This window comes from Nannobrachium achirus, assembly GCF_963921795.1.
Source record: "Nannobrachium achirus genome assembly, chromosome: 15".
Taxonomy (NCBI): domain Eukaryota; kingdom Metazoa; phylum Chordata; class Actinopteri; order Myctophiformes; family Myctophidae; genus Nannobrachium; species Nannobrachium achirus.
Genome location: NC_137822.1, coordinates 21,338,777 through 21,352,177, shown reverse-complemented (window position 1 = coordinate 21,352,177; position 13,401 = coordinate 21,338,777). Strand labels below are relative to the sequence as shown.

At 41.7% G+C, this 13,401-nt stretch overlaps 1 protein-coding gene across 1 annotated transcript in view; it reads right to left on the bottom strand.

The window, feature by feature from the left end:
• ntng2b (netrin g2b) overlaps nt 1-13,401 on the bottom strand; it is a gene marked incomplete at both ends in the record, with an annotated part of 95,081 nt that overhangs the window by 24,195 nt on the left and 57,485 nt on the right. Inside the window, 2 exons of the mRNA XM_080743178.1 lie at nt 4,669-4,698; nt 9,050-9,222. Of these exons, the coding sequence (XP_080599304.1) occupies nt 4,669-4,698; nt 9,050-9,222 (203 nt within the window). The remainder of the gene's footprint in view (nt 1-4,668; nt 4,699-9,049; nt 9,223-13,401) is intronic.

Below are 13,401 nucleotides of genomic sequence, written 5' to 3'. Positions count from 1 at the left end.
GTACTGAGGCACTTTCAATTTCAATTTGTGTTTCACCATCAACATCAGCCGAGATGAAGCTGACAGTTGTCGTTGGACTGGAAGTAGTTGCTATAGATTGACAAGTATTAACACACACAAAAAAGGACAGAAAATCAATCATATGACGGTAAAACATTAACCGTGTTGGCACACCGCACCCATGTACCAAGTGAGCAGCTATAGCAATATGGGTCCCACCCTTTTTTACAGTACACTAATAAGACAAAATAAGACATAATAAAGCCATAATTAAGAAATAATGTGTTGGTAATTAGAACTTATAATGTTTTATTAGACAAGAACAAAGACAGAATAAGACAGAATAAAGCCACAATAAGGATGATGTTTTATTACCCCTTGAATGAAACGTAACATATCAGGGTCCCAACAAACTCTAATAAGTCCTATAAGACCAATCAGGGTCTTAACAAAGTCTACTTATTTAACATTAGGCTTCATTAGAAAATAATGTGCTCTAATTACAAACAAATTAGCACTCATTATCACAGAATTGTACTGTAAAAACTAATCAACGACAAGGTAATTAGAACTTATCATTTTTATTAGACAGAAACAAAGACAGAATAAAGCCATAATAAGGATGGTGTTATTAACCCTTGAATGAAACGTAACAAATCAGGGTCATAACAAACTCTTCTTATTTAACATTAGGCTTCATTACAAAATAATGTGCTCTAATTACAAACAAATTAGCACTCATTATCACAGAATTGTACTGTAAAAACTAATCAACGACAAGGTAATTAGAATTTATTAGACAGAAACAAGACAGAATAAGACAGAATAAGGATGATGTTATTACCACTCAAATGAAACGTAATAAATCAAGGTCCTAACAAACTCTTCTTATTTGACATTAGGCTTCATTACAAAATAATGTGCTCTAATTACAAACAAATTAGCACTCATTATCACAGAATTGTACTGTAAAAACTAATCAACGACAAGGTAATTAGAATGTATTAGACAGAAACAAGACAGAATAAGACAGAATAAGGATGATGTTATTATATGAACAATGGCCGAACTCTCCACCAGGGGGAGCTCCTGAGCACATTGTTCCCTGCCTGCTGCAGAAGAAGAGAGGAGGAAGCCAGCAGCAGAGCAGAGAGCTCCATATGTTTCTCTAAGAGAGTGTTTTGACACATGTTCCAAAGCTTTAAAAGCTGATTCTGAGGCAACTAAATGTGATTAACCTTACAGACATTGAGTAAATGATTTTCTATGTTACTGTATGCTGCCAGATGACCTGAGAGTACTGTTTCCTTTTCTTTTGATGAATAATCTCTGGTGAGTGTAATTGTCTTTTGTGTGCCTTTCTTAACAAGGGTGCTAAGCTAACTGTTAGCATGAAGCTGCATACTAACAGTTAGCTTAGCACCCTTGTTAAGAAAGACACACTCACCAGAGATTCTTCATCAAAAGAAAAGGAAACGGTACTCTCAGGTCATCTGGCAGCATACAGTAACATAGAAAATCATTTACTCAATGTCTGTTAGGTTAATCACATTTAGTTGCCTCAGAATCAGCTTTTAAAGCTTTGGAACATGTGTCAAAACACTCTCTTAGAAAAACATATGGAGCTATCTGCTCTGCTGCTGGCTTCCTCCTCTCTTCTTCTGCAGCAGGCAGGAAAAAAATGTGCTCAGGAGCTCCCCCTGGTGGAGAGTTCGGCCATTGTTCATATAATAACATCATCCTTATTCGGTCTTATTCTGTCTTGTTTCTGTCTAATAAATTCTAATTACCTTGTTGTTGATTAGTTTTTACAGTACAGTTCTGTGATAATGAGTGCTAATTTTTTTGTAATTAGAGCACATTATTTTGTAATGAAGCCTAATGTTAAATAAGAAGAGTTTGTTATGACCCTGATTTGTTACGTTTCATTCAAGGGTTAATAATCCTTCCTTATTATGGCTTTATTCTGTCTTTGTTTCTGTCTAATACAAATGATAAGTTCTAATTACCTTGTCGTTGATTAGTTTTTACAGTACAATTCTGTGATAATGAGTGCTAATTTGTTTGTAATTAGAGCACATTATTTTCTAATGAAGCCTAATGTTAAATAAGTAGACTTTGTTCGGACCCTGACTGGTCTTATAGGACTTATTAGAGTTTGTTGGGACCCTGATATGTTACGTTTCATTCAAGGGGTAATAAAACATCATCCTTATTGTGGCTTTATTCTGTCTTATTCTGTCTTTGTTCTTGTCTAATAAAAGATTATAAGTTCTAATTACCAACACATTATTTCTTAATTATGGCTTTATTATGTCTTATTTTGTCTTATTAGTGTACTGTAAAAAAGGGTGGGACCGCAATATTGCTATCATATACTGCAGTGGTTGTCCATGTGACTTCTGGGGATCGTAAGGAGTTTGGAGGGGGCTCCCAGCTAAATGATTGATCTTTAGGAAACAAATAGAACAGTGTTTACACTAGTTACAGAACCATAATAGCCTGATTTCAGACTCTGCGCTGAACCAGTCCGCTCAGAGAGTGGGCGGGTCTATGGGCTGGAGCCAGGCAAGAACCATAAGGGTGTAAAAATTGAACAAAATGGACACCTACAGGCCCATTTGTACACTCAGAGTTAAATTAAGGCTGAGGATTGTACAGTACTAGAGGTTTGGGCGCTATGCGGCCCTCACACCTAGTCGCACGGCTAATCTGACCAATATGCCCATTTATGGAGCTCTCTGTAGGCTATTTGCCCAATTGCCCATATATGGGAATGCCTCCTTTTGTGCCCATATAAGGAGCTGGGACGTTTGTGTCTGATGCCATGACGACCACACACTCCATGTTTGGAATATATTGGAAACTCCTTATTGCGACCGAAGGTCACAGTATACCATGAGAAATGACGAAGCTTGTCTCTGTCTGTGTCAGTTCTTCAGTCAGTACAGGAAGTGATGTCACGTGACATCACATGACATCACCTCATCAAAGATCAATCCCTGGATATCCATACTGTGTCAGTCAGTCAGTCAGTCAGTCAGTCAGTCAGTCAGTCAGTCAGTCAGTCAGTCAGTAAGTACACATTTTTGCAGTATATGGGTTGGTTCATATATATGGACATCCCCAGGCATCAAACCAAGGCCCTAACTTGCCAAGGCCCTGCTTGGCTTTACTAATTAACATATGTTTTATGCCCATATATGGAGATCCCTGTCCCAATGTCATCAATATTAAGGACATATCTGGGAATGCCCATATTTGGTAATGCCCATATATGGGCATGTTTTGACATAACATTGTTGACTATCACGCAGGGGTCTCCATATATGGGTAACTGGTCCAATATACATCACTGGCCAGATGGCGTCTTAGGGAGTGTTACTGGTATGGTTATGACTGAGACATAGTGACATGAGTGTGACAACGCGGTCCGCCCGCCCTCTGGTCTTCTAAAGCCAATTTTTATATAAGAACGGGGGTCCCAGAGGTGAAAGAGTGTGTCAAACGGGGGTCCGTGGCCTAACGCGATGCATATCAAACTTCGGATCCTTGACGTTAATTGAACAGAGGCTCTTTGAGAGGACGGGCCTTGTGCAGTGGAGTATAGTCACAGTGTTCCGTTTGTCCATGCATCCGTTCGGCGCAGCAGTGGAGGACCAGTGGAGGAGAGCCCAGCGCTGTCAGGGGCTGAAGATGCCACTTTGCCAATCGTTTCTGTCTAACAGCTCTGAGGCTGCGAGCTGCTCCACAGAGGGAATCCATAATCAAATTCCCTTTTATTCCTGCCTCTCGGAGCTCCTCGACCGGAATCACACTTGCATTACAACATTCTAACACGTTCAACCATCTCCCTTTTGTCTCTCTCTCTCTCTCTCTCTCTCTCTTGTTTTTTTCTTCTCAGTCCTCTCCCTCACTTTACTGTTCCACCCACCACCACCCGTTCCAACGCCCCCCCCCTCCCCCTCCCCCTCCCAAACACACACAAGTCTCCTAGTTCTTCTCATCCACTTCTTTCCATGCATCTCTCCATAAAGCACACTCCCTCACTTTCACTCTCTCTCTCTCTTTAGGCTAGATGAGAACGGCGGAACTGCAGAGGAACTCCTCCTGAGCAGGTTAGTGTGGTTGTGATGAAAGGACATGGATAGGTCTATTAATAATTAATAGCAAAGCAGACAGAATCCAAGCTGCAATGTTGAGGAGGGGAAATGGAGAGATGGCTGACTGGAGAGCTGCTTGAACATCACACATGGAGTGGTGGAGGGTACACAAAATACTGTTGAATGTGTGGTGTGTGTATGTGTGCGTGCGTGCGTGCGTGCGTGCGTGCGTGCGTGCGTGCGTGCGTGCGGGTGCTTGTTGTGTACTATACTTGTGAGGGCATAGTGTAGGACAGTTTGAGAAATGTCCCTGGTCCTAAGAAGACAATTGGATGTTTTATGGTTAAAAGAATATACAGTATATGTTATCAATGCATCTCAATGCATTGTGAGATTGTACATCTCATGGTTTACAGTGGTTAAGGTTTCAAATGGCAAGAAAGAAAACATTTGCTGTCCTTAAAAGTCTAGTAGTGTAGAGTGTGTGTGTGCGTGCGTGCGTGCGTGCGTGCGTGCGTGCGTGCGTGCGTGCGTGTGTGTGCGTGCATGTGGTTAGTTTACTTACTGGAACCGGAGGGGGAACCAGCGATTGCACCTGGAAGAGAAGGAGAAGAAAATCTAAGATGAAAACGTCTCTTTGCTTCCCTCATTTTGCCTTCAGACTTCCCCCCACCTTGTTCCACAGACTGCAGAGAAAAGCTCGGAAGCTGTTCTCCAAAATAAAGGATGCTACTGTACATCGTAATGATCACCAAGTCTGTAGCTCTCCATGCTTTGTTAACGAGGCATGGAGAAGTATAGTTAAAGTTATACAAAATGTATTCAAGATGAAAAGCTTGAAGGCGAGCTTGTAGGCTATATCAGCCATTCTTAAATAGCTGACGTATAAAATACAGTTATAGTTGGTTAAAATGATTTGAATGCGATTGTAACACATTCTCCTGGGGATCCCCTGGAACCCCCTCTCGAGTACCTCTGGGGGTCCCCGGAGCCGACTTAGTTGAGCATGTACAGTGTTTTCACACACTAGCTTAAGCAATTAGCGTAGCGTGCCATGCATGACGGAATTTGTAATGTTTGTGCTTCCATTGAGCCAGTGAGCCACAGATCTTTTTTTTTTTTTTTTCTTTTTTTTTTGTCATGCATTTAAATTGCAAAAGCAGCTGCAGGCATGATCCTTTAAAACAGGGGTCTTCAACAAGGGGTCCGGGACCCATAGGGGGTCCTCAGAGTTACTACAGGGGGGCCGCCAAATCTTTGTGTGATAAGATTTTACATTAACCATTTGAACCCAAGCATCCCTATTCTCAGTCAAACATTAGCCAAAAATAGCAGATCTACAAGCTTACAGCGCGAGGCGTTGTAAGCTTGTAGATCGGCTATTTTTGGCAAAGAGGTTTGTAGAGGGAAAAGAAGAGCAGACATTTTGACATTCAAGTGGTTAAATGTCTGACAGTAATGTCAAACAAGTCTACGCTGTCTAGGAAATCTATTAACATTTTTAATCTGCAACACAATTCTATAAAAAATAAAATATGTAGTGGGGGTCCCTGCTTCATCTCTCTCTCCGCTAAAGGGTCCCTGGCCTGAAAACGTTGAAGACCCCTGCTTTGAATTGATGGCAGGGTGGTTGTAGCCTAATTTATACTTTGGCGATGCACGTCGCGTTCCGTTGACACTATTTACAGTTGAAAATACACAATTTTGTTTTGTTGAGCAACATGTCATACAGTAGGACATGTTCTAGTGGAAGCATAAAATTAGCCCTAAGATCTGGGTTACTAAATATAGCATAAATGAAGTCCTGACAGTTCAAGTGCTGACCTAAGAAAACATTAAGCTCTGTCGTGCGTGCATGCGTGTGTGCGTGGGCGAGTGCGTGTGTGGTATGTGTGGTCTATGCGTGACTGTGTATGTTTGAAGGAAGAAATGAAGGGCGCGGCTGCCCTAGATTATTATTTTATCATTGCTACAGTAGCTACTGTAGCTGGCTACATCCTCCAAGAGGATTTCCCCCCACGCACTCTCTACAGTTACAGTTCAGATCTGAGTTGAGTGCAGATCATCCATCCATCTATCTATCTATCTATCTATCTATCTATCTATCTATCTATCTATCTATCTATCTATCGGAGTGGCTATCTATCTATCTATCTATCTATCTATCTATCTATCTATCTATCTATCGATCGGAGTGGTTCTCAACCTTTTCAAGCCGCGACCCCCAAAATAACCATATTTTAACTGGGGACCCCCCCACCGTGACGATCACTAAGAGTTGAGGCATTACATTTTCTATTGTGAAAATAGTAGAAGTACACAAGAACTATTGTGAGCATGTAGATCTACTATTTTCACAATTTCTGCATCTAATATTTGACAATTTGGCCAATGTTTCATTTGTCATTTTAGATATATTAAAAAGTCCTTATATTGTCACTTTAGAAATGTGCAGATACCCTCTATACACTTACACGTTATGTTGGTTTGTTTACTGTTGAGTGAGAAAACAATTTTTCACATTAAGCTAATCATCTGGGGACCCCCCAATCTACTTATCTTGTTACACATTTTTACATTGTGTCTACCCTTGTTTTTGTTTAAAATAATTAATCCTATTTGTTATTCAGAACCATAGAATGCAACGCATTCATTAATTACAGCGATGCATTCATTATTGCCAATAAGTCCAACATCCAAACATGCCTTTACTCAAATCAAATACTATGATAAAGCATAGATATATATTTATCTTAATTCAGAAATGTAGAGCTTCAGCCTAAAAATACATCCATATTACTAAATATCAACGTAATGAAATGTTATTACAGTGGAGGTTAATGTTAGATGCAGCCAGTACTTAGCAGCCACTAAAGCATGACTCAAAAGTAGCAGATAAATGTTGGACTTTTTCTCAGAGTTAAATTAACACTGAGGGTTTTACTTTGTGTATACTGTACATCAGTGTTTCCCAAATCTTTTAGTTTGAGACCCAAAAGATTAATTAGACGTTTGCCTGGGACCCAAACTAGTGAAAACAGCAGATCTACAAGCTCTTGATGTACCTTGCTCTTTACTGTACTAGTCTGTTCTTGTTTTTCTATTATCTTTCTCATACTTCTCTGTAACTTTGTAAATTACATTATACTGCTGTGCTGCCTCTGGGCAACTGATTTCCCCCCTTGGGATAATAAAGGTATCTATCTATCTATCTAAGCTCACAACGCGCCACTTTGCGCCTCGTTGAGAGCTTGGAGATTGTCAATTTTCACTACGTCTTAAACATTTTTTCAACAAAGTTATACTATGTAACTTTTTTTATAAAACAAATCTTAAAGTTGTCCTAACTATTAAATCGCTTAAAGCTATACTGTGTAAGATGCTCAACTAGTGGTCAGTAGCCCTATAGCAAACCGCGGTCGCGTTCGCGTCTTTCGCCCGTTTTTCGTACCTTCACACCCCCGCGTCTGCCTCCACAACGCCGAGAGCTATCTTTAGAGGGGTCCCTGGTTCCTGTGCGTTCAGGCATTCCGGAGAAACGGACTACTTCACCCTGCCTGGTAGGCGAAAATACCTTTTGAGTAAAGAGACACACGGGCGACTACAAATATGGCGACCCCACTTCAAGATGCGCTGTGATTGGCCGGCAGTGTATAACCCTCGCTGTGATTGGCCGGTAGTGTGATGACGTAATTTTGCCGGGAAATCCCGCCCCTGTCACGGCTAAGTAGAAAACATATAAAGAGAAGGCTTCAGAAGCTGAAAATAACGGAGTGGGGGTTCTAAAACTTTAGCGATTTAACAATTAGGACAATTTTAAGATTTGTTTTATAAAAAAAGTTACATGGTATAACTTTAAGTTTTAGAACACCCACTCCGTTAATTTCAGCCCCTAAAGCCTTCTGTAAATATGTTTTCTATGATCCTGGCCGGGGTCCGGATTTCGCGGCAAAATGACGTCATCTGCATCATCTGTATACGTTGTGTATACGTTGGCCAATCACATCGCGGATCATACACACATGATATGCTACCAGCCAATCACAGCGTGTCTTGCCGTCTCTTCAGGAAGTAGCCTCCCTTAGCAACAGTGTTTACGATGGTGAAGGATTCTTGCCTCTTACTCCCCAAATCCTGGTCAGAAAATTACGCTCTACCCCTCTACGGATACGTATCGGTCGCGGTGGGTCCCGCGGTGGTTTGCGTCCCCGCTCCGGTGGTCCGCGGCGACACCGGGCGAAAAATGTCCGAAAATCATCTGGGGACCCCCCCAAAATTATTTGGAGACCTGACCCACAGGTTGAGAAACACTGGTGTACAGTATGGCTCATATACTGAATATACAGGTGTTTGGTGTTCCATTGTATACAGCAGGGGTTCCCAAACTTTTTTGTCTCTGGGCACCCCATAAATAATGTTTTAATCAGAGGCACCCCTACATTATAATTTTCCACTCCCAGCACCTTATATTTATAGCATATCGTCGTTGTCTGGTGGAAACCTTGTATGTCCAAAACCGTTCGTTTTGTATTTATCATCTATAAAACGCCTCGCATTGCGAGGCGTTATGTGCTTGTAGATCGGCTGTTTTCACTAATTTTGTGCGACAGTCTTGTATGATGAAGCAGGGCTTTGCTTTACCAAAAGACGTACACATTTGAAACTTGGAGATACGAGGTCTCTGCCCGACAGTGACGATATTTTAGTGATTATGTTGCGAGGAAAACGTTGAGATAACAGCCATTTTGGTTAGAACTGACTGAAAATAACTTTGTACTTCAAGTTTAAAATGATACTAAATATTTTGTCAAGTGTCCAAATAAATTCCAAGTGTTATCAAATTATCTTGCGGCACCCCTGGACTGCCGTTGCGGCACCCAGGGGTGCCCCGTCACCCACTTTGAAAACCTGTGGTATACAGTGTACAGTATGGCTCATATACATACAGGTGTTTGGTGCTCCATTGGGTGTGGGCAGGTAGGAACCGGCCTTCCAAGACTTGGCCTTGAAGCCCTTCTTGCAGCGTTGGCAGTCCTGACCTGTCGTGTTGTGTTCACACTGGCACTGGAGGTTCCCTTCCTGGGGCAGGCACTGTGACGCATGGAGGTTACACTTACATCTACAGGAAGAATAGAAAAACACACACGCACGCGCGCGCACACACACACACACACACACACACACACACACACACACACACACACACACACACACACACACACACACACACACACACACACACGATCGTTAACCTTTGGGTCACTCCCTCATCACCCACTGCACACTGTCACACGTATGCATTATAATTGCTTTCGCCGATGCAAGCGGGTCTGTCCGTGCATGGGACTTAATATGCATTTTATAAGTAGACAATTTAACCGTGAACCTACGAATCCATGGGATTCATACGGTTCAACTTATGGCTGAACCTTAGGCATATACATGCGGTTCAACTTTTCATGTTTGTGGCACTCCCTATTATAGTCAGAAGTGCTTTTGGTGGAGGCCCCTCAACGTGTGATTCTAATTTTGTGTTGATTGGACATTGCATATATATATTCATGATATATGGCATTTTAGAACAGGCCCCTCCCGCTAAATTTGGAAGCAAATTACAATTATGGAATATCACCATAATGTTTGACTGCCCTAAGGGCAAGAAGCGCTGAAACAACAGAGACTGACACAACATGTCCATATGGGCATTCCCAGATATGGGCTTAATATCGATGACATCAGGGATCTCCATATACAGGTATGGGCATAAAAGGGACAAGGACGGAATTCATTTGCAAGTGTGACTCGCGACATCCACACTGGTTATCACGAGACTGACACAATATGTTCATAGGGCATTCCCAGATATGTGCGTAATATTGATCAGGGATCTTTGCCATATATGGAGCATGACATGAGGCATGACATGATGTGTGACGGACAGACATGACCTGCAGGTTTTCATACCAAATGCGACATATGGACGCAATAACGCTGTTTGATGCTCATGGTCACAAGACTCTGATTATCATGTGATATCTAATTTGGCAAAAATTCTACGTGCAGTCACTATGGTACCTATGTTCAACCACTCACCTATAAAGAATATTGATCATATTTGGATGTATTCCAGCTCCATTTTTAAATCTATTATTACATTCCTTTAAGAGCCGCGCCCACATAGCCGCCCACATAGGCATAGGCACAGTGCAGTAACGGCACGACATGTCCACCTCAGACCCCTCTGTGCATGTCCCTCAGACCCCTCTGCGCGCGTGTACACAGAGAGAGAGAGAGAGAGAGAGAGAGAGGGGGGGGGGCGGGCAAGCGAGAGAGAGAAGTGGAGCTGAGCGGAGCAGTGTATCGAATTACAACAGAGGGAGGTTGGCTAGGACTGATCACGTGGCACACGGAGTTCCTAACCGGAAGTGCGTCCGGCGGTCAAATATGTCCGACCGGAAACGTGCGCTGCGCCACAATAGTTCCGCCACAATAGTTCCGCCACAATAGTTCCGCCACAATAGTCCCCCCCCCCAAAATTTTTATTTTATTTTATTTTTTAAAAATAACATTTTATTTTATTTTTTATTTTAACTTTTTTTTTTTTTTTTTATTTATTTATTTATTTTTTAACTTTTTTTTTTCAATTTTTTTTTTTTTTTTTTTTAAGGTTTTTTTAGTAAAGAAGCGGGCGTGGACTCTAGATGTGAGCGGCCCGAAGGGCCGCGAACCTCTAGTGTCATACAAATGTGTTAAATTTACACTGAGATGTGTGTCATGCTATTTGACTGCCTAAAATCACACTATATTCTTCCATTAACCAATTTTATGACATTCATTGACATTATAAGCCGTAATGTATTGATAGGTTAATAGATATTTACAAATGGTGATCACAGGCACTTTTGGTGACTCTACTGTCTTTAAGCAAGACGAATTAACTCATTTAGTGCCCATGAAATTAACAGATTATAAAGTCCACGATGCCAGTCTCAGGTTGGCATCACCCCCGTTATCTTATTTTGAAGGCCAGAAGTCCACAGCGCAAACACTTCCGGTCTGACGTCATCGCGTCCTGCGCCGGAACCGATCGTTGTCCACGTGGAGTTGTGTAATGGCGGACCGGGAGCTTTTATACATGTGTAACATAAGCGAGCATCTGCCTCCATCCTAGCTTCTAAAGTGTAGTTTTGAGATAATGGACATTAAAGATGAGATCCCCCGTCCACCTCAATGTTATGGATGGGACTATTTTGTGCTCGTGGAGCCGTGATGATGCGAAATCAGCGACGGATTTCGTCTCCGGACCTCCGGCCATTGTTCTCGGTAATGTATCCGCCGTTACAGTAATATATTACTTTTCACGAGTATACTCGGGATTGGCACCATGTGATACTCGAGTATTTTTCACGAGTCTTCTCGGGATTGGCACTATATGAGTTAAGCTGAATGCTTGTCATATTGTGCTTGTGTTGTGAGATTTTCAGGTGAGCAACATTACATGTCGGAATAGGTATACAGTATAAGCACATAGGATCTTGCAATTGTGTACAGCTCAGCCACATTATGTGCAGATCAGCTTGTATTTTCAGGATTTCCACCCGAGGAAAATAAATTTATGTTAAACGTATGCATGGCTGTGAGTCCATTGTGTCCCGGTGCGCAACAAAAACTGTAGGCACAGTTGGAATGATTGTAATTGGGGACAGCAGGAGACAGAAACTCATAAGAATATACCTATACAGGGGCATGGCCAAACTGGCCATATTTAAACAGGACCGAACGGACGTCTGTAACATGTTGGCTGATGAACAAATGAATAGTCTGTGGTCATCAATGCAATCAATGATAAATGACAGTACACTATATTTAGTATCTCTAAACAAATGTTATTATTGTTCTGAGAACATGACTAATGAGGAAAACCTAGGAGTATAGCGCAGACCGGTGAGAATGCAGGTGAACAACAACAAAAAAAAGCTTACAACTAAAATGTTCACAGTTCAGACTAAATAATCAAGCCCTGCAGGACAAAGATGCACAAGCCAAGCATCAGCTCAGCAAAAATATGTTGCCTATGCTAGCGAATAATCTTCCAGAAGTGACAATAAGAACATAATTTAAGATTTGTAATCCTATTGGGACAATTGGAGAAAACAAACTCATTCACAAACTTTATGCATTCTGATTGACGGAAGACTGAGCAAAGTACACTGGCCTGGATATTTATGTATGTAACCGTAAAAAGTGACTATAAAAATGAATAGCACATTGATCTATGCAACAGGCACAACGTGACACAAGGCAGGTGTGAATTGAAACTTTTAACTTCATGTCATGATATGAGCACTCTATAATAATAAATGTCTGCACTTGCACAATAGGAACACTTTTATTATTCAAGGTGGCTTAAATAATAAAAGTGTTCCTACTGTATTGTGCAAGTGCAGACAGGGTGCGGGTCATTTTATTTTATTATACGTTGATCCCTGCCTACGCACCTCTCTATGCACGTCATCTCTGAGCCGATCAGGTGTGCATAAGCCGGGGCTCTTCAAACGAGCAGCGGTTGCCGCAGGGGCTCCCGCTAAGATCAGCGACGGCCACACCACGGTGAGACACAAACACACTCACTTAGTGAGTAAACGCCACGCGGTATTTCACAAAGATGAACACAATCCATCTCTTGCCGCCCGCATGCACGAACGAGCACGCTCGTGGGGATTTCACGGGACTGCGCCTGCTTGCCTCATCGCCTCTAAAATTCTCCACGCGGCCGAAATAGCCGCCGCCTAGTCTAATCAATATCAATAATTGGATTTGATTTATGTTTCTATTCGATTATACCCACACATACAGTAACATTTTTGATGAAAAACAAACAAATAAACTATTATAGTGTTTCTCAACGTGTCGAATGGGGTTTGTACAGGTGTTATCCAGAAAAGCTACTAAAGCCTAATTCGTACTCTGTTGTACAACAGTGTTGCTTGTGACAGGGATGTTATGGTACTACTGGTCATTGTGTCTCCATGGTACTGGACATTGTGTCTCCTCCATATCATGGTCAGTATCATGTGACATGATACTGACCATAATACTGACATGATACTGATATTACTGACACAGTAACATGGCACGGCCTGTGACAGGGCCATGACAGACCTGCAATTCAGATCGAGTGTGAGGGACCTGATGTGACAGGGCCTGGCATCCATATTCTACTTATAATCATAATAAGCTTTTTTTTTTTACCTCCCTGGAAAGTAGGCTTATGATGACATAATAATCACATACTGTC